We start from the raw sequence: 27653 nt of genomic DNA on the forward strand, positions 1-27653 counted from the left end.
CTCCTCATCTGTGAAAACATCCTAAATATCTGCTGGAGCCATTTAATCCCAGCTACGATCATTTATTTACATCTGATTTACACAGTTTAAAAAAGCAAAGTCAGTTTCTCTTCGCAGCTTTTAATCTACTGCAGCTTCCAAATGATCAGGTTTAAACCTGTTTCCACTTCCAGTAATCGCGTCGTCTTCTCTGTATCTTATACGTCTATTTGTTTTCCTCGGATTCTTCTCATTTGCATTTGAATGATTTGCTGTTTTTAAAAAGTGCTTTGAAATGTCTTCCTGTATAAAATGTGTTAAATGATCTCGCCGTGGCCTGCAGTGGTAACAGTGACCCCAGCAAAGGCCTGAGCGTCTGGGTCACGTCATTTTTCACCTCAGTTGTGAATATCTGACACTGTAATATAAATATTTGCTAAAGAAAAGGAAAAGCATCATAAAGAGGTTATTCTGAGTAAAATGTTCCCGCCCTGAGACTGGAGCAGCAGTGAGTGAGTCTGCAGTTAATCTCGTCCACAGTGCAGCCTGCAGGTCTTCACAGAAGTCATTATGGCTGCTAATGATAAGATGTTAAGAAATGTTAAGTTCACCGCGCAGCGACTCCCCACGAAAGCAGTGAGCTGACTTTGGTCTTAGTGGAACGCGACGATCCCCGAACATCGAACGCTCACAAACGCACACTGACACGCGCTGACTCGTGCATAATGACGATGATCAGAGCACGAGAGGAAAAAAGCTCCGCTTGAAGGTTTGTAAAAATAAAAAGGCACAAACTCTTTTTCGTGTGCCAAACACTCGGCGTCGTCAGTGCTAGAAAATTACACTTTGTTTGAAAGACGAATTTAAACTCAAAGGATGTTCATGCGTGTGTTTGTTCTGGTCCCGCCTTCAGAGAGAACATTCTCAGCTCCAGATCGTTTACTCTGGTCTGAATCCTTTGAGTTTGTCAGCTTTTTTCTGTGGTTTCGTTTCTTGTCCACAAAGAAAGCTCAAAGCTAACTGCGAGTGAACCACGATGCAGCACTGCAAACACTCAGCGGGCTGAGGTCACACAGACTGAGCGTATGGGGTTAAAAGGGTCACCAAGACCACAACAACCTGGTGCTGAATGCCCAGAAGACAGTGGAGATTATTGTGGACTTCAGGAAGCACACAGCCCCACTCCCCCCCATCATCCTGACTGACACCCCCATCACCTCTGTGGACTCATTCCGCTTCCTGGGTACCACCATCACCCAGGACCTGAAGTGGGAGCCCACCATCACCTCCGTCATCAAGAAAGCCCAGCAGAGGATGTACTTCCTGAGGCAGCTGAAGAAATTCAACCTGCCAACACGGACGATGATGCAGTTCTACACTGCAATCATCGAGTCCATCCTCACCTCCTCCATCACCGTGTGGTACGCTGGAGCCACTATCAGGGACAAACAGAGACTGCAGCGTGTTGTGCGCTCTGCTGAGAAGGTGATTGGCTGCAGACTCCCATCTTTGCAGGACCTGTACACCTCCAGGACACTGGGGCGTGCAGCTCGGATCTCAGCTGACCCTTCTCACCCTGGACACAGTCTGTTTGACCTGCTCCCCTCAGGCAGGAGGCTCCGGTCCATTCGCACCAGAACCTCTCGCCATAAGAACAGTTTCTTCCCCTCTGCTGTTGGACACATGAACAATAACCGTACGACTGTTCCCACCACTAACACATGACCCTACGCTGTGTCACTGCATCATTCCATGTTTGCACTGATCACCACCTGCACTCATGTATATATCATGTATATATCTATCTACTTAGCACTTTAATTATTATTCTTATTTTTATTTTCATGTCTATTTAAGTGTAATTTATGACAGTATGTTTGCACTGAAGCACCGCAGCAATTTCCTAATGTTGTAAACCTGCTCAACATTTGGCAATAAACCCCTTTCTGATTCTGATTCTGATTCTGATTCTGAAAGCGTGCGCTCATATGGTTGCTGGTGTTTCTCTGCAGGACTGTTTCAAGTTTACAAGCGTCGGCAGATTTGGGGTGGGGAGTGTTGACACAAACATTGAGAGTACTAACACAGGTATTGGTGTTGAATCGATACTACCACGATGGGAACGATATTTTAGTTTCACTGTGTTGCTCATCAGAAAGAAGCTCCTCCCCCTGACTGCAGGTAGGCTGCAGCGAGTGACAGCGAGCAGCTTCACATGGAGATATTTGATGGCGTACATGAAGCAAAACTCGACTGTGACAAGACTCAGACCTGCAGCTCAGAGGTCAGAGGTCACAGGCAGTTCTTTCAGAGAGGTAAAGAATCTCCAGGTAACTGATGACGATAACAGCGATGCTTCAGTAAATGTTATCGGTCATCATGCTGGTTCTTCAGCAGACTATATTCACACAGTCCAATAAAACATTCAGCCCTCTGACACCAGTGTGTCGTTTGAGCTGGAATCCTAACCTGGAGCTCCATCTATGAAAGTGTGTGAAAATAAAAACTGTCAGGTCCATTTTTATTTGAAGAGCAGAAGCTGACCCACACGTCTCTCATTCAGGACTCCAGTAGGTTCAAAGCACGTGAAAACCTGTGAACGGTGCATTTGTAACAGTGAAGAACAGCAATCACATCATTTAGTGGTCATGTATGCAGATTTAGTATACTGATGGTCATTCACCTCAAATTATGACACGCTGCTCTCCCCTGCACACGTTAAAAATATCAGTGCTTGGTATCGGACTGTGATATCAGACACTCTTCCAGAGGTTTCCAGGAGTCGCTGGCTGGCCTCTACACCCGTGTGACGGAGGAAGCAGGTGCCTTGTTTGTTTGTTTGGTCGACAACATGGAGGATCCTCCTGCATCCCAGAATGCAAAGCATATCTGAGTTCAGGAAGGTTCTTTGGTCGCCTCACCATAAACAGTCACTGGGAACAGGACTGAGACCACTCCCCTCACAGCTGTGGTTGCCTCGAGTTACACGCCACATCTGCACAAATAAACTGCAGCGAGCGGGAAAGACTAAGCAGCGCACGTGTTACACATCGCAATGCAAACACGTAAGAGCTCAGACGAACCCCGATGTGGCTTCACTGAGGACCAAAGACGATTTTATACCTGCTGCGTTGTGCAAACAGCGCCGTCGGATGTCTAACATGCAAGCACTTGGTGACAGTGGGAAAGAAAAACAACAGGAAGAAACCTCTCGCAGGCTCAGGGAGGGGCGGGGCCATCTGCTGTGATTGGTTGGAGGTGAGCAAATGAAGACAGGATAAAGACATGCTGTGGAAGAGAGACAGAGGTTAATAACAGATATGATTCAGTGCAGAGAGGTCTGTTAACACATAGTGAGTGAAGAAGAAGCACCCAGTGCATCATGGGAATCCCCCGGCAGCCTACGTCTATTGCAGCATAACTAAGGGAGGATTCAGGGTCACCTGGTCCAGCCCTAACTATATGCTTTAGCAAAAAGGAAAGTTTGAAGCCTAATCTTGAAAGTAGAGATAGTGTCTGTCTCCTGAATCCAAACTGGAAGCTGGTTCCACAGAAGAGGGGCCTGAAAACTGAAGGCTCTGCCTCCCATTCTACTTTTAAATACTCTAGGAACAACAAGTAGGCCTGCAGAGCGAGAGCGAAGTGCTCTAATAGGATGATATGGTACTACAAGGTCATTAACAGATGCTTTGTTGTCATCACACTCTGAGGTGTACAGTATGTAAACTGCTCTCTCAGCTGTTACAGACGGTGTTTACACATCAGCACATGGAGGCGAGCAGCGGAGAGGACTGGTGTTAGCGGCCTCGTCGTTAATAATGATGATTTCTGAGCTTAAATCACCACATTAGCTGAGAGGCGCCGACTTTGTGAAAACCTGATTAAATCCAGGCGGAGCGCAGGGCGAGAATCAGGGGAACATATTAAAAAAATGACAAAGTGAAGGTGATAAGGAGCAGCTGCACTATATCTCCAACTAACTGAATGCCGTGGCGTGGAGCTCATTTACATGCGATGGTGTTAAAAACTCGTAAATTCATCCATGAATGAAGCGTCGAGACGTGAAGGAGAGATTGGAAACTCTGAATCTAATCACATGGTTGCTGATGTTGGACGCGGCTGTTTAACTGGGATTTGTTGCCTCGTCTCTGCAGACCATTAAAGAAATCAATCTGCACGTGGACACCGACGAGGTCATGACTGAATCGGGGAGATACGACCCGGTGTGAGCAGATAATAAATAAAACACGACGAGGGCGCTTTTCCTCCATTGTTTCTCTGTTAGAAGCTTTAGGCGTCAGAATGAAATGCAGTCCTCCGAATAATAAAAAAGGAATCTGATAATTCATGCTGTCCAGCAGCGGAGACCCTCTGAGGGCCACGGCGAGTCTACAAAGAGCAGCAAAGCAGAGGCGACAGGAAATCCAGCTGAACACGAGCGACGTAATGAGGCTCGGAGGGAGCGGGCGCTCATCAAAGAGTTTAAGGCTCGTGGGCTCGCGACCCGGCACGTGGGCAGGAGGACGTAAACACTGGGGAGCGTTACAAATGATCCTGCTCGTCTCCGTACAGCCGCGAGCTTCAGCTGAAGCACGAGCACAAACTGAAGAGGGTAAATTAACGGTTCATTAGCTCATCGGGACCAACGAGCAAGGATTAAACAGCAGGAGAAAAATGCTCCGTGTTTCGTCTCATCCTCTCGTGTCAGTGTAGCTGAGCTGTCTCACTTCCTCTTTTATGTGTTTTGGTTTAGTTTGACTTCCTCGCCTGTGTCACCATCTTTATCTTCACCTGTGTTTTGTTACCCTGTTGTGTTGTTCCTGATTATATGTTTAAATAGCGCCGTCTTCCTTCCCGTCTCAGCGTCGTTCACACTGTTTCCACTTTGAGTTAACTGCCTTTCTCTGAATCTTGCATTAGGGTCCACAGTAGACGACACACGTGACTGTACATCAACACAAAGTGATCCCTATGAGTGTCACCTACTCCAGTCAGAGACACTATCAGCTGATGATGATACAAATATATAAAAAACATAAAATTAATTAAATTAACAATGAAATGCAAAGCTGCAGGAAATCTAGTGTTTTAGCAGCAAAACATTTTAAATCCACCGAATGATTTTCTGGCTCAGTGCTGCTTTTTATTCTTTAAACTGACGACAACCAAAAGACACAAAAGAAGCACAAAAAATCAGATAAAAGAATAAAAACAACGACAAAGTAAGAAGTACAGCCGGCTGAAGCCGAGCCTGTGCTCATCAGAGAAATTCATTCTCAATCAGTGAGTTTCTGTTTCTGCTAAAATAAAGGCTGATGTTTGTTCTCTGGAGAAGCTCTGCTCTACAAAAGACACACACCGAGTGTCAAAACACACCCTCACAGTGCCAAATAAAACCTGACGGCATCACTATCTGTCACCACGTGACACCAAACTGCAACCAAAACTTCCCAATCAAAGCAACATTTGGCAGCAGGCACGTGAAATCCTCTCAGAGCGTACATCAGCTCTGGTGCCAGCAAAGGCTCGATGAGCTTCATGAAACAATAACAGGACACTTCTGGGCACTTTTAATCTTTAATCTTTTAATTCGCCCAGATGATGTTCAACGTGTTGGTTACAGCCTCAGCAGACAGGAGCACACAGATGGAGTCTGAAATGGAAATGCAGTGTAAGGAACCTCTGACTCAGTGACATTCAAGTGTTTTTCACCAGTCTGTCACTAATGGCTCAAAGAAATGATCTTCCTACACCACCGAGCTGCTTCGTCAGGTAGAGACGCAGAAAAATCAGGGAGGAAATGTTCTGAATGAAGCTTCACTGTTCAGAACGACATAGGGAGGAGGCTGGGGTGGAGGATGGGTGGACAAAACACATGAACTACACACCAGAGACTGCACTTCCTTCACCCGTCTGAGGTGCAGGCAGCTAAAGATGGCGTTAAAGCTGAACGTCACCGTCCCCAAAAACTGCGACACAGAACAGACAAAAACAAAAACCGAGCTGCAAGCGGCTCTGCAGCCCTCCCTCCCTCCCCCGGAGGACTACGGGACAACGAGCTGTGTCGAAGGAAAGTGGATCACTTTTTGCCTGGCGAAATCACCATGGTAACTGATGATGAATACATAACCTGGTGTGGAGCAGGTGATGTTCAGAGTTTTGATTTAAAATCAGCTGCAGAGCTGAATAAATCCACTGAATGAAGCACAGACAGCGTTACGAGAATGTTCATGTTTTAACACCACCAGTACCTGTTCAACCAGTCGCCTCCATTTCACTCTGATCTGAAAGGTTGGAGGGTGGAGATGGCGTGATACCTGCTGGAGGCTGCAGAGCTGCTGAGGCCAACAAAGACACATTAGGAACAGTGACCAAACTTCAGCAACATCTGAGACGATCCGTCCCTCACGGATGAGCTGCTGCGGGTTTTCTCGCGGCCCCGCGTTCGGAAGCCGAACATCCCTGATGGTGTGATGAGGATCTCAGTGGACGTTTGTTTTCTGTCATCACTGCAGATGCTGTCGGCACCATGAGGAACTTCTAACTGAAGTTTTCACCCAGAGGTGAAACCGAATCAAAAGGTTTTACTTTCAGCTTTTTTAACAAATCTAAAAGTCTTCAGGGTGATTATCAACAAAGACGTTAGTGTGAATTAATTAAGGCATGAATTACAAATGCTGTCACACAGAGCCTTAATTTAGGGGCTTACCAGGCGGCTGTGGATGATGGATATGAGCTAAGGGAGCAAAGTTTCAGCCAGTATCTTCTGCTGAGGGGGTTGAAGTGTGGACCCACGCGGTGAAGCATTCAAAGACAGTCGATGCTGAGCAGTCACTGAGACGTGAGCTGAATCTCCAACAAACCGAGTGAGATTCAGGCGAGAAGATGAACCGACACAAAGCAGGATAAAGGCTCCACATGACAACAGGATCACAACACACAACCCGAGTGAATTCAGACTCTGGGTATTGCCTCGTGTTTTCAGGACCATCGGGGTTAATAACACTCAATCTGCATAATACACAACAATCCAGCAGCACCGCATGTCTCTAAGGCAGAGATCGGCACAGACGAGAAGCCGGTTAATATTTTCAATTACCTGAAGCATTATCATCGGTAATTAACGGCATCGTTGGCCACGAGAATGACTGAAGAAAGAGGAGAAAAAGTAGAACAGGGTGAGGAAGTTTATTATACAGTGTGACCAGGTTTCTGACTAAAGGCACGTCTGTCAGAGGGCGGCTGGACGTGGCCCCAACGATCAAATATTTAACAGCTCTTATAGCCGACATCCTTCGTCCTGCAGGGCAGACGTTCAGAGGACAGACCTGCTGGAAGAAGCTCAATGAATCCTGCCCTGCTCTTCTTTCTCTCTGAGGTTTCCAACACTAAATCTACTTTAAAAAACTACACAACATCCACGAGACTGCAGATGTATAAAATATGGAGGCAGAGCTTTTCACAGGTTCTCATTCCTTCCACCAGAATTAAGATGATGAGAAGCAGCCAGGTGCTAATAATGAAACGCACCTGATTGGCTGATCATCATCAGTGTGAGCGTTAAGAGCGACACAGTCTTCCCAGGAGTGGAAGTCGCAGCAACTTCAGCCCAAGCAAAAACCCAGGAGCTCCATCTGAGACTCCACAGGCCTCAGTCAAAGGTTAAAGTTCATGACAGCACAGTTAGAAACAGCCTGAACAAGTACAGCTGCAGGAGGAAAGGTCCTCAACATGGTGCCAAAGCTTAACAAAGCTGCATCTGAACAAAACAAAGACTTCTGGAACAGACGAGGCTGAAGCGGACATGTTTGTCCGTGAAACACAAAGTGAAGAGGAAGCCTCAGACCAGCTGGCAGCATGGCGGTGGAGCGACGATGGTTTGGGCTCCTCGCGGTCACCGAGTGGACCGTGAACTCCTCTGAACACCAAAGTGCTGCGGTGGGATCTTCAGAGGCCGCTCGGGTTCATATTGTACCGTCGTTACTTTGCAGTATGAAGAATACGAGAATTAAAACAACTTAAAAAGCCTGCCACAAACGGAGTGTTCTGTCTGTGCATACACGGAGCTCATTATTAAAAACTTTATGTTTAATATCCACGTCTACAAGAGGAGCAGCACATCTGTGACAGGAAGTGAGGAAAAGCAGACGTTTGCTTCAAGTTTTGGATTTTCAAAGTTTTCTTTGGATCAAAGTCCAGGAAACAGACGAGAAAGTAAACAAGGAAGCAAAAGCTCTTTAATTACCACGTTCACCCTCTGCTGTCTCAGCAAACAGCTTCTTTCTGCACACATTTCTAAATTTCATCATCATAAAACCCCTGCAGCTCTCAACCCTGAATGCTTTTCAGAAAAGACGTTGTTGTTGCAGCTTTTGCAGCGCAAAATTATTTGTGTAGCTCTGAAGGAAAAGACATAAAATCACACAAAATCACAACAGTCCCCTCAAGGTGCTTTACAATGTAAGGTAAAGACCTCAGAGTAACACAGAGAAAACCCAACAATCATATGACCCCCTATGAGCAAGCACTTTGACAGGGGGATGAAAAAAACTCCCTTTTAACAGGAAGAAACCTGCGACCGGGTGGAAGACGGGACAAAGACATGCTGTGGAAGAGATGAATAATAACTCAAGATTAAATGCAGAGAGGTGAATAAACACATAACACAGGAGCAAAAGGCGTGTCAGCTTTATGAGGACAGCTTCAAGAAAAAGGGTGGGGCTAAAAGGGAGTGTGATTCATGTCGTTCTTGTGGGCGTGGCCACTCACTTCACTAGTCTGCTCTTCTACTTTAGAATTATTCATACGCACGCTGTTGCTCATTGGATCAACGCTGACCAGAGCTGCTGACTCCACCTTACCCCTGCAGATGGCCCCGCCCCTCCCTGAGCCTGGTTCTGCTGGAGGTTTCTTCCTGTTAAAAGGGAGTTTTTCCTTCCCACTGTCGCCAAAGTGCTGCTCATAGGGGGTCATATGATTGTTGGGTTTTTCTGGATTATTGTGATTACTGTAGGACTTTACAGTATAAAGCACCTTGAAGCAACTGCTGTTCTGATTTGCTGCTATATAAATAAAACTTGGAAGTCATTAGTATTAATTAGTTAGCAGATTTAAAGTTCTTTCCTTTTGTGCAGTTGTAATAATAATTCAACTGCCCTACCTGCCCAGACTCCCCAACGCTCTCCACCTAATCCTCCATCCTGCTCACCTCCTCAAACCTCTGCCAGCCTCCAGAGCATCATCTCCATCTACCCACAGAGTTCAGTCGTTTCACTCAGTGTACTCATTACCGCCTCTTAAAAGGAAACTGTTCCATCTGGGCTCTTAAAAACAAGAACATCAGCAGCAGGAGCAGCTGTGGTACCCGTCCTCATTTTACCCTTGAAGTGGACTGCAGGGTGTCCTGTCATGTTGCACTTGAGACCAGAGGTGGAGAAGGAGAGAGGTGTGCACGAAACGTGAGAAATAATCGCAGGGTTTCCTTGTCCATTTTGGCATGCATGGACGGAGAGAGAAAGACTGAGTGTGTGGGTGGATGAGATGCAGAGAGAAGAAGAAGAGGAGGAGGAGGAGGAAGGATGGAGAGTGGCACATTCTCTCTCTCTCTTTTTTTTAACAAGGGGTTCCTCTACCCCAGGGACACCTATCTGTGTGACCACAGGAGTGAGGAAGAGGAGGAACAAAGGGCCGAGGAGGTGGTGGGATGAGAAGGGTCGGGGGGAGGAGGAGGCCACATGTTCTACACCCTTTCCTGCAAGGGAGGAGGAAAAAATGCTATGTGTGATTGTATATGTGTGCTGGATGCACAAATGTATCATTAGGCATCATTAACCACAAATTATACAGAGAGAGAAAGACAGATGCTGCTGTTGGCACATTTTTCTGCTCCCTGCAATCTGCAGCCCTGGGAAGGAAAAAGAAGGGGAGAAAGAGGGGATGGAGGGGGAGTTAATCTAATACATGTGTAGTGTGATTAAAGGAAGAGCTTCATCGCCGGTGACGTTTCAGGTGGATGTGAAGCCCAGCGAAAGGATATTAAACACTTAAACATCGCACTGAAAACAGAGGCAGTGAGGAGGGGGTGGGGTGGGGGGCAGAAAGAGTTAAAAGTCCGAATCTATGAGAAGGAGAGCTCTCTCTCTCTCTCGCTCTCTCTCTCTCTCTCCTCCCTCCTACCTCTCTCGACCGCTCGGCTACTCGCTCCTCTCTCACCACCTGTTAGTGCGGACCCCTCATGCACTGACATCCACTTGTTTGTGCAGGAATCTCCTCCACTCACCATCAAAGGTACGAACATTTACTCTCTTTATTCTGCCTTAATGCTGCTGCGTGTCTCCTTCTTCTTTTATTGGGGGGGGGATTATTCACTCCCGTTCCAGTCTCCGCCTCCTCCTCCATCCCTCCATCCTCTCGTCTCTCAACAAATTTCTGTGTTTCTGCAAGTGGTGCAAAGTACATTTACTCTGATGCAGCGAGGTTTGCGTGACGCGCTGTGCTGTTTTATTGCACTTTAATGCTTTAATTACAGTTTGCAGGTATTTTAGTAGCCATGGTTAATTTTTGAGTTTGAGAAAAAAAGAAAACACTAACCTCAGATGGTCTGTTTATTGATCATGTAGCTAAAAATTGACATTTTAAATCAGATTTAAATGTTGTTATCAACTTATTTTGGTGATGTGTGATCTATGGAGGACTGAAAATGCAACAATATTATTAATATTGAGACAAAAAAATAAAAGAGAGGATAGAAGGAAATAATGTTGAAATACATGCGCACACAAGTCAGTTAATAAAGTGTGAAATCATTCAGTTTGGCTTCCTCACAGAAATATTTACTGTCAAAATGACCTCTCATTCAGTTTCCTCCGTATACAACTGTAAGTATGAATTTGTTTAATTATTTCTGTAATAATTTACATTATTTGTCAATAATGACTCGTACATTATTGATACACGAGTACAGGACACGGTGTGAAGAGGGAAACCATTTGGGAAATAAATATTTAAATTAATATATTTATAAATAAAATAAAATATTAAATGGGAGAGCAAAAATATGAACAAAAAGCGAAAACATACTAAAGCAAGTGATTAGTGATAAGTTGTTTATTTATTTATTTTTTTACTTATTCAGCTGGTTTCGACCTCCATACCAGACGAATCAGCTGTTTAAATTGTATTAAGGTTTACAGTGTGCATTATTAGGGGCGTGGCCTCTTTGACTGACAGGTGGATGGTGACACAGGCGGCTGTAGTTGCTAGCTGTCTGCTAGCTTCACCTGAGCTGGACCTCTGGACCGTGTTTGTGCTGTTGGAGCCTTTTGGAGCATCTGACCAATAATATGGCTGCTGTGAGGTCACTATAGCAACAGACCGTGCAACGAGGCTGAGCTCCAGGTTTGATTAAATTCTGGGATTTTATCTGGATGTTAATCTGAATAAAGCCCAGAGACCAAACTGTGGCATCGCTGTGGTTAAGTTTTGTCTGTTGTTTGGGTCTTTGTGCAGTTTAGCACGTCATGCATGTGCTGCATGCTGTGAATTATTATCTCAATAACTTGGCTCTGGTGGAAAAGTCGTCATGAAATAAAGACAGAAAGAAGTAAGCGCACATGATGACTCTGGAAATGATTCAGTATCATGTCCGTCACTGACTGACACTGACATTGAAGCTGCGATGGTACCTCAGCTACTTTAAGCTGAAATCAGTTTGCAAATAGAAGAAAGTCTCCACAGGTTGCCTGAAAAACATCTGTTCTCTCTGCAGAACTTTATTCCTTTGACCTCGCTGTTCATTGACGAAACTTGGATAGCAGTACTGCAAAAGCACCAACACGGAGCAGCAGCACAAAAGTGGCATCAGGACCTTGGACTCATATTTAATCCTGTCCATGCTGATGCTTTCAGCTGCTGGACTTTTGGTCTGCTAAGCTCCGCTTCAAGCTTCTGATCCAGTGAAGAGACGAACGCGATGAGACTCTAACCAAACCTGAACTGAACAGGAAACCAGGAGAATCAGATTTCCTTCCTCTTCCTGTCTCGAAGTTAGAGCGGAGCTCGTCTGTTGTTATTCTGCGATGGTTAAAATGACATTAAGTGGAGAACTGGCACCACCCACTATTCAAAGAATGGATGAAAGTATGACGGAGGCCCTGTCACTTTTTTTTAATTCAAATGACATGTTATATTATTTTAATAGTGAGCACCATGACAAAATAATGTGAGTTTACAGGCTTAAAGAGCAGAGCAAATTGTGGATGATGGGGATAAATAAGGAATGACTGACAGGTTGGAGACATCCTGATTGGCTCTGGTGAGGTCATGGCTGTTGTGCCATTTCTGGAGCAAGGACAGAAGAGGAATGGGTAAGAGGTGGTTAACGTAGGAGGGTGACCTGATGACGGGAGTTCTGGGTGGGCAGGTGCTTACAGGAGTCGTTGAGGTGGTGGTGCTCCTCGACCGCAGGTTTCAGGAAAAGGAAAAATCGACTGTAACATCAGCCATGTGACCTCTGCAGGGTGAAGGTTGGTTTTTGTTTCAGCCAAACTGATGTGTCCTTTAAACATTTCTGAGTCAGGCTCAATTAATCCCAACATTAATCTTCCACTGACCTGGACACAGACATGACTCCAATGGATCACTTATAACTTAATCAAAAGTTTATTTTTTATTGCGAGGTTATTGAGGAGCACTGAAAGCAACACGTTGGCAGATTTAACCTCCTAACTTCCAAACAGGTTTACCCTTAGCTTCAGGTTCATATCCACCCATTTATTTATTTTAATCCATTTAGCACCAAGTGGGAAATCTTAAACAGAAGCGAAGCCAAAGAACAAGAAAGATCTGTTCAGCATGAGGCTAAAACGTGACTTTTCCACCTTATGTTTCTGCTGACCCGATGGAAGTGCAGTGCATTAACCAAACTGTTGGGGCCGGAGTTCCTGTGTATAATGTAGCTACAAATAATCACTAATGCTGCCACAAAAAGATATAAAATGAGCACAAAATAAGATTTTATGCCTAAAAGATAAAAACAGCAGTATAGTTCACTGTGTGAGTGTGCTGTAGTTTGCTCACCACATTAATGGCATTTAGAATAAAGAACCTCGTGGATGGTTCTCCTTGTCGGGGCTGATCTATAGAGCGACGCGTGCAGTCATTAATGATTCACGGGACCTTCCTGTATACAGCTGTGCTGTAAAGGTCATCCACTGGCTTTGCTCTACAGGGGAAAACGGGACCTTCATGCTTCACCGTGTTTCTGTCTGTTCTGCTGCACAAACCGCCCCTCAGCAGGTTTCTGGATGTTAGCCAATCAGAGGAAAGTAGGCTTTTAGGGAAGGAGAGACAGGACCGAGCAGCACCTCGCACGACTGCTGCTGATCTGCTGTGGCGCCATTTGGTCCCAAACAAAACAGGCCAATTAAAATCAGCAGTTAAAACATCAAAGGAAGCTGCACCACCCTCCAACAGATGGGTGGATGCTACCAAGCCAGCGAATGTCCCAAATCTAATACTTGGCCCAGCCAGCTAATTTCATCTTAATTACTTAAAGAGAACAAAGATAAGTCTGATAATTTTTAATGTGACAGACCTCGAACATGATGAAAACGAACTGGAAGCTTCTGCAGCGTCACACAGATGAACAATGAGATCAGAGACTGCGCGCTCACGGTCGTGCACACATGCACACGTGCACACCTGCACACCGACCGCCCGGCCTCGCTCAGCTTTTAATTAAGTTCAGTACAGTTTTTTTTATATAGCAACCAATCACAGCAGCAGTTATAATGTGAACACAGAGAGACCCCAGCAATAGGCTGAGCCTCTATGACCAAGCAGTTGGTGACAGTGGGAAGGAAAAACTTCCGTTTAACAGGAAGAAACATCCGTCAGAACCAGGCTCAGGGAGGGGCCGTGTGAGGAAGACAGGACCGATGACACACAAGCTTCAGTGTGATGACGATGTGTTTGCTTCTGAGGCCAGCGAGCTGTCGTGTGTTCGTTAAACTCATTAAAATAATTACAACCTCTCTGACTCCAACCAAACAACCACAACCGAAAAACCAAATGTCCAAATCCGTGTGCTTGGATCACGCTGCCTCCTGCTTCTGACTGCGTGTCGCTTTGTGATGGATGCTATGCTAACGTGTTGCTGCTCCCCCCCTTCCTCCTTTTTCTGTGCCAAAGCAGCTTCCTCACATCAGCCAGTAACATCAGGCCTGGGTATTGATTTGCATGCAGCTGGTTATGAATTATAATGTGGTATTTTCTGTGGCTGGAGGATTTCAAATCCCAGAGAGGAACAGAGATTTTTTTTGGCAGAATAACTGAATTATATTAGGTTTCCTCGTCTCTCCTCTCTGCAGCACAGAGCTGATGCTCAGTTTAGGAAGAGAGGAAGCTGTGAGACAGAGTAAAAATGAAAACCCTGCAATAATAATCAAATAATCATAAGTAATTAATGAAGTTATGGAGGAGCAGCAGCTGGTTCCTGTGTGTTTGTGCTTATTCCAAATTTCAGATCTTTTGTCTCTACAGTGACTGACCTTGCAGAGCAGCTTTGCATGAGTCACAGTTCAAAGTAATCCTCATGTCTGATGCTAAAAAACTCTTTGCACCATTAGGGGCGTGGCCTCCTTGGCGAAGGGGTGTATTGTGAAAACAGCTGATCTGTGACGTCATCATTAAGAGAAAACTCCAGTGCATGATTGAATTAACAATGAACTTAATTATTGTCGTGCAATTTGGTTTGAAACTGCCAGGAGCTGAAAAGTGACAGAATCTGTCCAATCACAGCGACGTGTGCGGCTGCAGCTCCCCTCACACCTGTCACTCAGCCATCAGGTGAGCGTATATGAGGTGACAGGACTCTCTGACCACCGAGTCGCCTCTGCACAGCGAGGCTGAGACTGTTAATGCGGAGAGGAACATGAAACGGTGACAGGGCGAGTAAAAACAAGCGGGGAGGGGAGAGCGTCTGCAGACTCCAGGGTGGGAACGAGACCGGCACGAGTGAGTGGCGGCAGGGAGAGGCGTTTTGTGTGTCTTCATTAAGATCCTCCCCTGTGTCGAAGTCTCACCAGTAATCCCGCTGTGACTGCATATCTAACACTGGACGGGCACCAGGTTTCACTTTCATGTGGGAGAATGTTTTGGCTGATAAACGCCACCTCCCCCTGAATTAAACATGACGGCCCCGAGCGCCACAGACACTCGGGAAGCAAACACACGTGACAGAGTGGGAAGGGCCCGAAAATCAAAACAGGAAGCTTTAAACCCAGGAGACGGCGTCTCAGATGTGTGACTTCTAATTTATAATTACATCCTCATTACATTTTGAAATTTTACACGATGCCTGGAGATCTCCTCAGTGGGACAAAGTGATTAGCATTCAAGAACAGCCTAATAAATTTGACTTCTCATGAAATTAAGTTCAAATTAAATTCAGTAAAGTTAAAATGTTGATGCTGAAATGCTTGAGCATCTCAAAGCTCACTCTTCTTCCCTGGAAAATTAGGTGAATGAAGATAAGATAAGATAAGATAAGATAAGATAAGATAAGATAAGATAAACCTTTATTAGTCCCACAAGTGGGAAATTTGCTTGGTCACGGCAGAAAGTGGACAGTACAAAGTTAAGAGCAGCAACAATTAAGAAAAACAATAGAATAGGATAAATTAAATAGAATAAAATAGCTGATTAGAATTGAGATTTTATCTAGAAAACGTAGTTTTCCCCGTTAATAAAGCGCTATGGCCCAAACATTAGCATCTAAGGATGAAAAATGAAGCCCCAGCACCTGCAGTTCCCCTGATGTCCAGCTGAGGCAGCTGTGGGTCAGTCCCCATAGACCCTCATGTTAAATCCTTACAGCAGAAATAAACATGTTTACAGGCTGATACACAAACAGTTTGGTCTCTGTGGATCATGTCCCCTTCATGGCACCTGTTTTTATAACTCACCTTTTTAAATTGTATTAAGGATTAAAGTTTGTATTATTAGGGGAGTGGCCTCTGTGACTGACAGGTGGATGGTGACACAGGTGACTCTAGTTGCTAACTGTCTGCTAGCTTCACCTGAGCTGCACCTCTGGACCTGTTTGTGCTGTTTGAATCTAACCATTGGGTTGATTATGACCATCTTTCGTATACAGGTGTTTTGCTGGTTGTTAGGTGTAGCTAACGTGTAAATTCGTGAGCTCTGTGTGTGTTTTTGTTTTGGGAACTGAAGGAGCATCGCAGACACTTGCAATGCTTTGTGACCCTGCTGTTTCTGTCTTGTGTGTTGCTAATAGGACTGCACTACTTCTGCCTGAAAACAAGCTTCAAGCTTCCTGCAGGCCGAACACACAGAATGAGGATTTATTCTGTTAATTTTATTTGGAGCTCTTCTCTGAGGGCCGAACCAAGCAACACAGCAGAATCTCTCCTCAGATCTCCGAGTAAAACACAAAAACAAAACTGGTGCATTCTCCAAACTGCATCCAGCAGCAGGTCGTTAGCTCCTAATCTCTTACCCTGTCTGCTCCACTGGTTTAAGTGGAATACTTAAGAACAATAAGCAACATCATGTGCAGGACGCGTCCAATCCCAAATCTTTTGTTTGATCGGCGCGTGCATGTTCGACTCGAGGTTCTGCTCCGGCTTTGTTAAGGACGCCCTGCAGAGTTTCTAAGGAAGAGACACTTAAACAAGCATGATCTCCTTCCAATTACACAGCGTGTGAAATCTCCCACTGCTTAAATGTCCTGTCGGACATCTGAGTCGTCCTCTCTCTTTATGATCACTTAACAAGAAAGAAGCTGCAGGTCCAAGCTCAGGCGTTAGATAACTGGAGCCAGCTGTTGAACATTTTGGGCTAATGACAAGGCCTCTGCCTCCTTTCACTCTGAGGTGGTCTCAGAGCAGAAGGTGAACTAGTCATTACAACACTGTGTGTGTTTGTGAACATCTTCTCAGCCTGGTGAAAACTGAGCTTTAAAAACCCCCCGAACGGTTTCTACACTTCATCTAAACCCAAACGAGCAGCTTGCATCTCCTTACAGCTGCATCGTCCTCGCCGCCGCGCTCATTTAACAGCAGAAGTCTTCAGTTTGTGGACACGAATCTCAACATAACACCGCTAAGCTGAAAAACACGCGCTCGTTAAACAGAATAAGGAGCACGATTAAATGTTGTCACAAACTGAACAGTTCTGTTCTCCAGCCTCGGCTCGCAGAGGATTAACAAACCTGTAATCAGGTTTCAATCAGGTTTGAGCCGCGCTACATTCAATTTACCTCAGTGCTGTCATCAGTGCACGAACGAAGGCTGATAATATTATTATTATAATATTATTAAAACTATTACATTTTTATTCAATCTGCTGTAATGTAATGCGTGTTCATAACTGCAGGGATTATCCACCCTCACACTCTGATGCAGTTTGCAGACGGGATGAGAATCAGCATCCACATCTGAGGCCACAGCTCGCAGTCAGAAAAGGGTGGATGCTGACTCCATGTTGGTGCAACAAATGCAGAAGTCAGAGAGGGAGGCAGAGCTCAGGAACAAATATCAAACTTTTAATGTCAAAGACCCGGCTGTAAGATCCAAGAGTGCACAGGGAGTAACACGGTGACCAGAACCAGCACCGGCAGGCAAAGACAGGGACGAACACAGGAGGGCAACGAGAAACAGCTGAACACAATCAAGACAACGAGGAGGAAGTGAAACTCAAAAACAGAGACGACCAGCTATCAAAGTAAAACAGGAAATGAATGAGGTGGCTGACAGAGAGAGAGGGCTGCTGGTTCCCGTGAGATGGATATCTAATAAACAAAGTAATGGATTACACACAGAGTACATAAATAGAGGGGATATAGTGTAATACAACCAAAAGCAATAATAATGCATTTCATGGCATATTGATTTATTAATTAATCTATTTTAATAATTTAATGCGTGGCCTTCCATATAAGCCAGTAATAGAAGGAAATACAAATGTAAGATTTTGAATTTTAGTCTTTGTGGAGTAAATAAAGCAGAAAAACATGGAGGATGACACTGGCGGTCGAAGCAGTGACTTGCGTACTTTTATTTTGCCTGTTGTGCATTTTTCCTGGTTAAATCGAGTCGGCTCTCCTGAGGGTGGAGCTGGTTTGGAGTTGCATATTTATTGGTGTTGTTTAGCGTCCCCAGAGTGTTCGAGCAGAGGCAGCACTCGCTGCTTTATGCTCCACATAGAAGAAACTCTGAGAAAGCTTTTCTGCTTCATCATGGCCTTTAGTTAAAAGACTTTACCTTGAATAAGCAATCTTAAGCATTTCTTATAATCAGCACTTCAAGGCATGAGTCATACGTGTGCTGCAGCAGAAACCACTGAAAGTCCCATAAAATGTGTTTTTGTATCATATTCACAGGTAAATGTTAAAGTGAATCATCGTGTAATACCTCTGACACGGTTTACCTCGACCTGTGCGGTCACTCAGCGTCCACTCGAGCCTGCGGCGGCGATCTGCACTCCTCGGGTCTGGAGGGCTGTTGGCGCCACATTTGACCACGAAAATTACTCTGAAAGGTCAAAGCGTGAGGATTCAGCTCTCTCACTCAGGAGCAAGATGACTAACTGACTTTGTGTTCAGGCTTTGGAACATAAAGTCTAGAAGGTTTTATTATGAAATGTAATCAGGCGTTTTAATCTGCACAGTAAATAAAGATATTTTAAATAGAACAGGATGCTGACGTCATCAGCATCAATTTCTAAAAATAATAACAGTGCATGTTGAATTCAGAGGGACTTTGCATTTATCTATGTGGTTTTTATTCAGCCTGCAGATAAAACAATGTTTGAAATGAAGCCGACGCCTGCAGTTCATCCGGCGTCCACTAGGGGCTCCAGCAGACTCCTATGTTAAACGTTGCAGCAGAAATAAACACGTTTCCAGCCTGATGCACAATCTGACGTGGTTTCTGGCGTGTACAGAGATGTAAACGTGATGGCAGAGCTTTTGCTTATTTACAGCAGATCTCTGAACTGTTTTCTTGGACTCGTTTAGCTCACCTGTAGCTCAGTATTTCTCCTCGAGCTTCCTTCACACAAACTAAATGAAAGTTGCACAAACGTGAGCCTGACTCAAAGATCTGTTTAATCTGAGAGCAAAGCTGCTCTAAAGCAAACACATTGGAGCTGAGGTGAGCCGTTCTGACTGCGGTTTGTTCTCATTGCTAACGCTGCTGAGGCCTCGCTCTGCAGTCTGAGCTGCGTTCAGGCGTCTCACCTGTCTCGCTGTTGCAGCAGGTGGTCTCCCCTCAGGGGCTCGCTGATTAAATATTCTGGCTCGAGGCCCAAGAAGCTGTTTGACTTCCCCCTGCTGTTCATGCAACCTGCAGGCTGTGTGTGTGTGTTGTTAGCGAGCTAACTTTTCACTCTCGGGTCGTTCTGGTCGTGTGATTTCCCCCCCCGTTATGTCCACACCTCCTTACAGGACTGTGGTCGTTAAACTTCCTGTTTTCATCGGCCCATGTGTGTCGGCGTCCTGCTGCGACACCTTTTCTTTGTGCTTTCTATGAACCCTCCCTCTTTCCCTCTTTTTCATGTGTCAGACACACACACTCCTCATTAAACACCTGCTGTCAGCTGCTGCAGCGGCGTGGAGCTGCTGTCAGGACTACCATGTGTCAAACAGAAGAAAAGTGTTTCCTTTAACACGGGGATCGAACACGCTCGCCTCCTGACTGTTAGCTCTGAGCTTAAACAGCTGCGCTGATCCTTTTCTGCATCTTTAACTCCCTCGAGCACAGCCGGGCTGATGAACGCAGCAGGTGTCCGTCCACACAGGTGTTTCTGTTTGTGTCGCTGAGGTCCAACACTCTGCTGTTGATGAAGGAGCTCACGGTCCACTCAGTGACCCCGAGGTACCCAAACCATCATCCCTCCAGCGCCGCGCTCACAGCTGCTCTGAGGTCTTATGAGTTTGGTTTTGTGCTTCATGGACAGACTTTCAGCTCAGTCTGTTTCTAACTGTGCTGCTACGTTTAACCTTTAACCTTTGACTGGGGCCTGTGGAGTCTGAGATGGAGCTCCTGGGTTTTTACTCAGGCTGAATTTGCTGGGACGTCCACTCCTGGGACGACTGTGTCGCTGTTAACACACCTGAACGCTCCAGACCTGCAAACATCAGAAACCTCAGCTCTACAGATGTGCTCACACTGGTGATGATCAGCCAATCGGGTGCGTTTGATTGGCAGCACCGGGCTGAGACTTGGCCTCGTCATTCCTGTGGAGACAGACACCCGTGGAAAGACTTCCACGACTTTCTGTCACTCTGTCAGCTCACTCATGTCACTCTGAGGAGTATCTCTGCTTTCAGTGACATCGACAGGTTTTCGTGTCTTCTTTTGATCAGACTCGTCCGGCAACACTTAAAGTCCAGCCTGGTTTGAACTTGATATTTAACTCACTCTGGTCTTGACTTTGGTTTGTTTGCTGTGTTTAATTTGGGATATTCTGCTCACATGTTTGATGTGTCCTGACTTGTATCCCGGTCTACGTCCGCTCAGCCCTGCTGATTTTCACTGCACCCGTCTCTCTTCCTGTTAAAACAAAGTTTTTCCTTCTCACTGTCGCCAAAGTGCTCGGGGTCATATAATTGTTGGGTTTCATCTATATTATTGTACTGACGTCTAATATAAAGCACCTTGGGGTGACCGTTGTTGTAGTTTGGTGCTGCATAAATAAAGTGGACTATGACTCTGATCTTTCAGTGATGATGTGGGTTGCCTGGTTGGGTCTTGGATCTTGGACTGTACTCTTCCCCGTTAATCCAATGCTAGTTTTCTTTGCCTGCTGTTAGTCAGCTGGTCCAGATCTTCATCTCTGACCCGGCATGTTCATAGAGATCAGCAGCTGTAAAAGTGACAACAGGATTGAACATCTGGATAAAGACGGCTGGCGATGAGGCTTCTTCGCAGAGTTTAGCTGATATTTCTCCTGCAGCTCGAGTCTATTCCTGTCTTTGGACCACAACAGTAGTCGCCTGCAGTTGGCTTAACATATTTATCAGTGTTACAGCCGGCTGTCAATAAAACTGCCTCCGTCTGTGTGAGATGTGCTGTTAGTGCCAAAATAAAACCGAGTTTCTGTCAAATGAAACACTGCATTTAATTTCAGGTCAGAGGATTATTGAACAAACTGCTGCAGCAGTTTGAGACATCCTTACTCGAGTCATCCAGAGACAGCTGAGGATGTTTTAAATAGCATAGGTTGGGGAAACAAAGTGTATAATTACAGTGCAGTTATTCAGAAAGGAGGAAAAGCTGGGCGAGGATAATAAGACCAAACAGAAGGAAGAGTCAAAGTGTTTTTTCCTCGTGGATTTTATTTTGTAATGAAATGCAGCTAACAGGGTGTGACTGGCCGTCTGTCTCTGTGTTCACCCTGCGGCACATGGGTAACCTGTCCAGGTGTGCGCCGCCGCTCACAGCTATGAGTGCTGGGACAGGCTCCACTGCTCACTGCCATTATTTTACCTGATGTAACCTGAAGCTCGTCACATTCAGTTCTTAGAAAGCAGCGCCGTGTGATGAGGTATCTCTGATAGATCGCAGGTACAATTCACTACAAAGAACCCTTAAAATGATCGTGTCTTCAGGGCCGTGACTGTCAGAGATTCTCCTCAAAATATGACGACAATTTCTCCTTTCATTGCCAGGAAGAAAAATCTGGGATAATTAGTCATGAACCGCCTAAAATCTGAGGCTCCCTTCAAATTCTTTTCATCTCCTGGTGGCTCAATTAAGTCCTGTCACAGCAGCAACACCTTTCCCGTGACTAATTTGTCAAACGCCTCGTGCTATTTCCTTTGAAATCTGACATCAAACGCACTCAAGTGTTCCTCAGGTGTTCATCACAACAGATCCATTCAGCTTTTATTCAGTTTTTCTGTGAGTCACTTCAAACAAATGAGTCCAAACGGATATCCAGACCCGGCTTCATGAATGTCTCCTTAAGGACACGTAAAGAAAGTCAGATCAGATGTTTGTGTGTCAGTCAGTGTTCATAATGCTCGCTCAGGTTTAGGAAACTGTTGGGTTAAACACTTATTCTGGGTCTGTAACTAACTGGGTTAACGAACCAAAGCAGGGACAATAAACCAGACTACTAATCCAAACTAACCCAAATTTAAACTCAACTAAACCAACTTAATAATATAACTGTAACCAAAGTAAACTCAATTAAACCCACATAAAGTTAAACCAATAAATCAAAGTTAATTATTATTAATCTAAATCTAATTCATCTGTATTTGAACCAATCTAGTTTAAACTAAAAAAACCACAATAAACGAAACAATCTGAATTTAAATGCTGTTAATGTGCTGAGATCAAAGCTCTCAGTGAGTAAACAGGTTTGTTTGTTTGTTTGTTTGTTTGTCTTCAGACTCTATGACGGTTCGGAGAGGAAAGAAGCTCAGCATCTCCATCCAGGAACACATGGCCATAGACGTTTGCCCCGGCCCCATCAGACCCATCCGCCAGATCTCCGCCTACTTCCCCCGCCTGTCCCCCACCTCCCCCACCCCCGTCTCCCCCAACCCCGCCGTGTCCCCGCCGCCGTCCCTCAGCCCCGGCTCGGTGGCCTCGGGAATGGGCGGGTCTCACCTCCTGTCTCCTCTGTTGGCCCAGGGCAGGCCCGGCGGGGGCGGGTCCCTATCCCTGACCAGCAGCGTGGACACGTCGGTGGAGATCAACAGCTCCGACAGCGACGACTGCAGTGAGCCTCGCTGTCGGCATGTGTCTGTGTGCGTGTGTCACCCTGCATCTGTACACATCTGTTTAACGTCACCCTGAGGCTGCTTCCTGCACGGCGCTCCGTCTCAAGTCTGTTTTCATACATTTCATGAGGCTCAAAAATATCGTGACTCGCCACTGTCACGGTCCCAGTGATGCTTTTGAGGTTTGGATTTGTTTTTGCTTCTCGGTTATCCACCGTTAGGCCTGTAACACAGCACAGAGGACCATCACAGCTGTCAGTCTACAGTTACCCTTCATTCATTTATATTTTGCAGGAAAATGGCTTCAAAATTGTATTCAAACATGCAAACACAACACTATAGAGAACAAAAGCCTGCAATGAGTTTGAAAGTGAATGCGTGTTGTGAGCAGCTTCATCCTCCAGCTCAGGCTCTGTCGGCTCGGTGAGGATCTCCAGATGTATCTCCAGGCTTCCTGGAGGACATCCAAAGCTCTTTTTGTATGTTTCTGCCTTTGCGCTGCTCCCTGTCAGGATGATCCCACTCATTGTTGCCCCTGTTGTTATTTTAATGAACACCAAAGCAGCTGAAACTCACGAACAACCCCTCTGCTACATACCTGACCAGATCAACACCCCTGCGTGGATGCACAGTAGTGCAGATAAAGCAGGGCTGAGAAACCTCTGCGTGACATCACAGCATGTTTTGGTTCTGTCAGATGGACTGAAATATTTTCTCCACGTCTCTTAAATCTCTTAATTCTCTCTCTGAAGAACAAATCTGGGGCTGAATTATTTCTCGTCTTTTTTAGTGAATCATGTTGTTTACTGGAGGCTGAAAGCCGGCTTAGGCTGGAACGAAAACAAATATTTTCATTGTGAATTTCCTTCAGACAACAGTGCTCAAGTCTCCTTTGGCTAACGTGCCGTAATCACCTTTTATGGAGATGTCGATGTGGGTTTGGGATGAAAGGTCACAGAGTCTGCAGAAGCACCACGAAGGTCGCTCGGAGTAACTGAGGGACCTAAAAACGCTGCAGCAGCTCCAGTCTGATCATTTCATGGATTTAACCAGCAGCAACCCTAACTGCCGTTCCTCCGCCGCTGCACCGTGGATGCATAATTCATGTGTTTGCAGCTCACACATACGTAACCAACACATTGACGCGTACGCCTCTCGTGCTGAAGCTCGGCCAGACTGCAGATGCTGAGCGTTTTTGGGGAGGCAGGTAAATGACGCGGCCGAAACACGTCAACTTCAGAGAGGGCTGAAATGTGACGGCACCGGCTCGTCTGGAGGAGCAGAAGGAGCGCGAGTGCGCCGATCCTCTCCTTCATCCTCTCCTTCATCCTCTCCTTCATCGCCGCTTCAGTTACAACACGAGAATAAATTGTGATAAATGAGTCAGGCTGAATGCTCTCAGAGCTGCTGACATGTTTTCAAGCTCCGCTGTGATTCAGAAAGCAAAGACTAATTAGAGGTTTTTACCATTTTTATCCCCTCATTAACATATATTTGTTTTGCAGTCACCACTTGATGATTTTTTTGTGCTTTTTAATAACGAGGCGTCAGATTCATCAGAGCGGGGAAAGCCTGAGGGAGGAGCAGAGCGCAAAAGTTTGACAGGCCGTCTCCTCGAACAGAAACTCCAGGCTTTGATCAAACATAAAAGGAACTCTGGCTAACAAAGAACGCCTTCACAGGGGCGCTCCTTTGTACACGCGTGATCCCTGCAGCCTCGGGCTTCGCTGCTGCAGAGCAATGATTCCTGCGCAGGACGGTCACAGGGCGTTTTGAGGTTTTGCTGACATGTTCCAGCCGTCGCTGCCTCGGGCTGCTGTAAGTCAATGTAGGTGGGTGGAAGCAGGAGTCTTTTTTATTTTTACTCAGTGTTCAGGACTGCAGTGGATTAAGCAGAGAGAGGACGACTATAGGATGGACTCAGAAAAGTGCATCCAACAGTCAGAAGCACTGATTTAAGTTTCTGAGGACGACGTCTGATGTTTTACTTACAGAAAAAAAGGCCAAAAGACTCGAAATACAGAAACTGAAGTCTGCTTCTGCCTCGAGATACTAAAAGACACACAGACTTAAAATACAGCATCATTACTAGGCTGCCTTTGTGGGACAGTTAGTTATCTTACACGATACAGAGTCGGGGCCACGAGATGCAAAGCTACCTGGATGTGACAGTGATCATGTCTTTGGGATGCAGAGTGAGCTATCAGATACAAACAGGACCTTATGAGATATAAAGTCATCATTAGCTGTTCTGTAAATGTGTCTCATAGTGTTGAGATGCTGAGTTTTACTCTTATACAGGACAGACGCTGAGACTAAATCAACAGGCTTCCATGCCTGTGTCTCACGCTGGATGGCAGTTGGTTTTCCCGCCTTTTTCTGTACCAACTGTGTGCAGTTAGCTGAGCTAATCCGGTCGTTCAGTCTGACGTCACTAGCCGTGTCTGGACCTAAACTCCGCTGCAGGTCCATATATCAAACGATCACTCAGCATTACTGAGAGTTGAAAAACTGTCTAAAGTCTTTCATCTTTAATAAAATGATCAGCGTTCTGCTCTACCAGGTGTAACAATTGAGTTTAACATCCAGGCATCCATGAAAACGGAATTTATGACATTTAACGGAGTTAGAAGTTAGCAGGAAGTTAGCTCGCTAGCTTCTATCTAAATACAATATAGCCTGTCCTGACTGCAGGGTTTTGGAAACAAATTAAAACGTACACCTCTGTTATCACTTCCAACATTCAATTCAATTCAATTCAATTTTATTTATATAGCGCCAAATCACAACATAAGTCGCCTCAATGTGCTTCATAGATACAGAGACAAACCCAACAATCATATGAGCAGCACTTTGGCAACAGTGGGAAGGAAAAACTCCCTTTTAACAGGAAGAAACCTCCGGCAGAACCAGGCTCAGGGAGGGGCGGGGCCATCTGCTGCGACCGGTTGGGGTGAGAGAAGGAAGACAGGATAAAGACATGCTGTGGAAGAGAGACAGAGATTAATAACAGATATTAACCTCTGTCAACATAAATGAAGACAGAAAACTAAACAGCAGTGACGTTTGTAGGGTTGCTGAAGTTTGGCTAGCTGGTATATAATGATGTGCTACGTGACTGCTAGCGACACAGCTATGTTAGCATAATATAAACAAGCTAACTTTTTTTCCACTCGATAAAAGTTAACGTGAGTGTTCTCGGTGGTCAGGAACAAATGTAATCGCATGGCAGGATGCTGTAAAAGGACCAAACTTCAGCCAGGAGAACAACTGAGATAATCCATCCACAATACGAGGTTAGTCATTCATATACTGCTGCATGGGCTGGGCTGTAGTTACATCCTAAGGTTTTAAAAACTGAGCTTAAATAAATGATTAGCGGTAATAAAAGCCGAGGGAGGTCAACAGTGATCACTGACTGTTTTAGGAGCTTTTTGAGATCAAATAGAAGAAAATACAAAACATTAAACATGTTAACAACACAAAAGCCATATTAAACGCAGACTACTTTAGACCCGGAAGTAGGATTCGTCACGTCATCACTTAACGACCGGATAAGTTAGCCACATCATCTTTGTACTGAAGACATAATCCAGCCTCTGAGGGATTTACTTAAGCTCAGATTCAAAGTTAGTTTTCCTCGTGTTTTCCTATTTTTTAAATGTTAAATTTTTTTCTCTATGTGGTCGATCGATTAGCGGCTTCTCCTCGAGAGATAGCGCCCCCGCCAAAAGTTGTGGAACAAACTCATTCTGGGTCCTTCTATGCCGTCTGGTATTCTCGTGATTCTTACATTATTCCTCCTGGATTGTGCCTCAAGATCTTCACATTTCTCATCTAACTTCTTTAACTCTGTAGACAAACGCTCCACAGTGGCCTGGAGAATGGCGATGGTGTCAGAGTGGTTTGAGGCACAGGCCTGCAGTTCAGTCAAAGTGTTATCGTGCTTGGCCACGTCGCTTTTTATGTCCGAAATTGAGGCCTGGATGCTCTGGTTCAAGGATGATACCTCGCCTCTTATGGTGGTAGAAATCTCTAACATGTGAGTGTCCAGTGTGGTGCACAATTTAGGCTTGATTGTATTTATCTCTGAACACAAGCTAGTCATAGCAGTTAGTAGCAGTTTATTCGACGGCTCACATTCATCCTTTTCCAGTGCAGGCGTGGGGTCCCCACCAGCTGAGTCCGAAGAGGCTTCCAGGCCTACATCGATCGCTCTTCTGAAGTTTGGGCTTCACCATTGTTGAAAGGCTCCCAGAAATATATCCACAGTAATCAGCAGGTTATGAATTTGGCGAAAAGATGGGTTTGACGTGCTTTTGAGAGCATTAAAAGATTTTCTTAAAGTCATTTTGACGAGGGACGTCTACACTCGCACATGCCTCACTAGCGCCCCCTATTTCTCATTTTTTTAAATCTTTTTTTGTTTGAATATTTTGCTTCTAGAAGTGTTCGCTATGTTGATCTGCGTATGAGTACTATCTACAAATAAAATATCTGAGATTCTCAATTCATGGGCAGCACAGTGGCCTCACAGCAAGGTCCTGAGTTCAGGCCGGGGTCTTTCTGTGCGGAGTTTGCATGTTTGTGTGGGTTCTGTCCGGGTACTCCGGCGTCCTCCCACAGTGCAAACACATGCAGTTAGTGGCCATAGGTGTGAATGTGAGTGTGAATGGTTGTCTGTGTGTGGCGACCTGTCCGGGGTGTATCCTCTAAGACAGCTGGGATAGGCTCCAGCTCCCCACGACCCTGCAAAAGGATACGAGCGGAAAAGAATGGATGGATTTTCAATTCAACTCAATTTATTTTATTGTCTTTATTGTCCCACAGGGGAAATTAGTTTAGCAGCAAAGGCAACAATAAGAATAAATAAAAGTGATGGTGATGATGAAATGAGCACGGGGCGACTGTGGCTCAG

The 27653-nt window shown here is 45.4% G+C and overlaps 1 protein-coding gene across 1 annotated transcript in view; it reads left to right on the forward strand.

Moving 5' to 3' along the window:
• Positions 1–10087: 10087 nt before the first annotated feature.
• The window catches only part of doc2a (double C2-like domains, alpha), a 64387-nt gene continuing 46821 nt past the window's right edge, over positions 10088–27653 (forward strand). Inside the window, exons 1-2 of the mRNA XM_086290306.1 lie at positions 10088–10266; positions 22402–22734. Of these exons, the coding sequence (XP_086146432.1) occupies positions 22407–22734 (328 nt within the window). The 5' untranslated portion in view covers positions 10088–10266; positions 22402–22406. The remainder of the gene's footprint in view (positions 10267–22401; positions 22735–27653) is intronic.

Source organism: Aulonocara sp. 'chitande type north' Nkhata Bay, linkage group LG4 (assembly GCF_057382095.1).
Source record: "Aulonocara sp. 'chitande type north' Nkhata Bay isolate Kocher_YH1m ecotype deep benthic linkage group LG4, A_spYH_male_GT1.1, whole genome shotgun sequence".
NCBI lineage: Eukaryota > Metazoa > Chordata > Actinopteri > Cichliformes > Cichlidae > Aulonocara > Aulonocara sp. 'chitande type north' Nkhata Bay.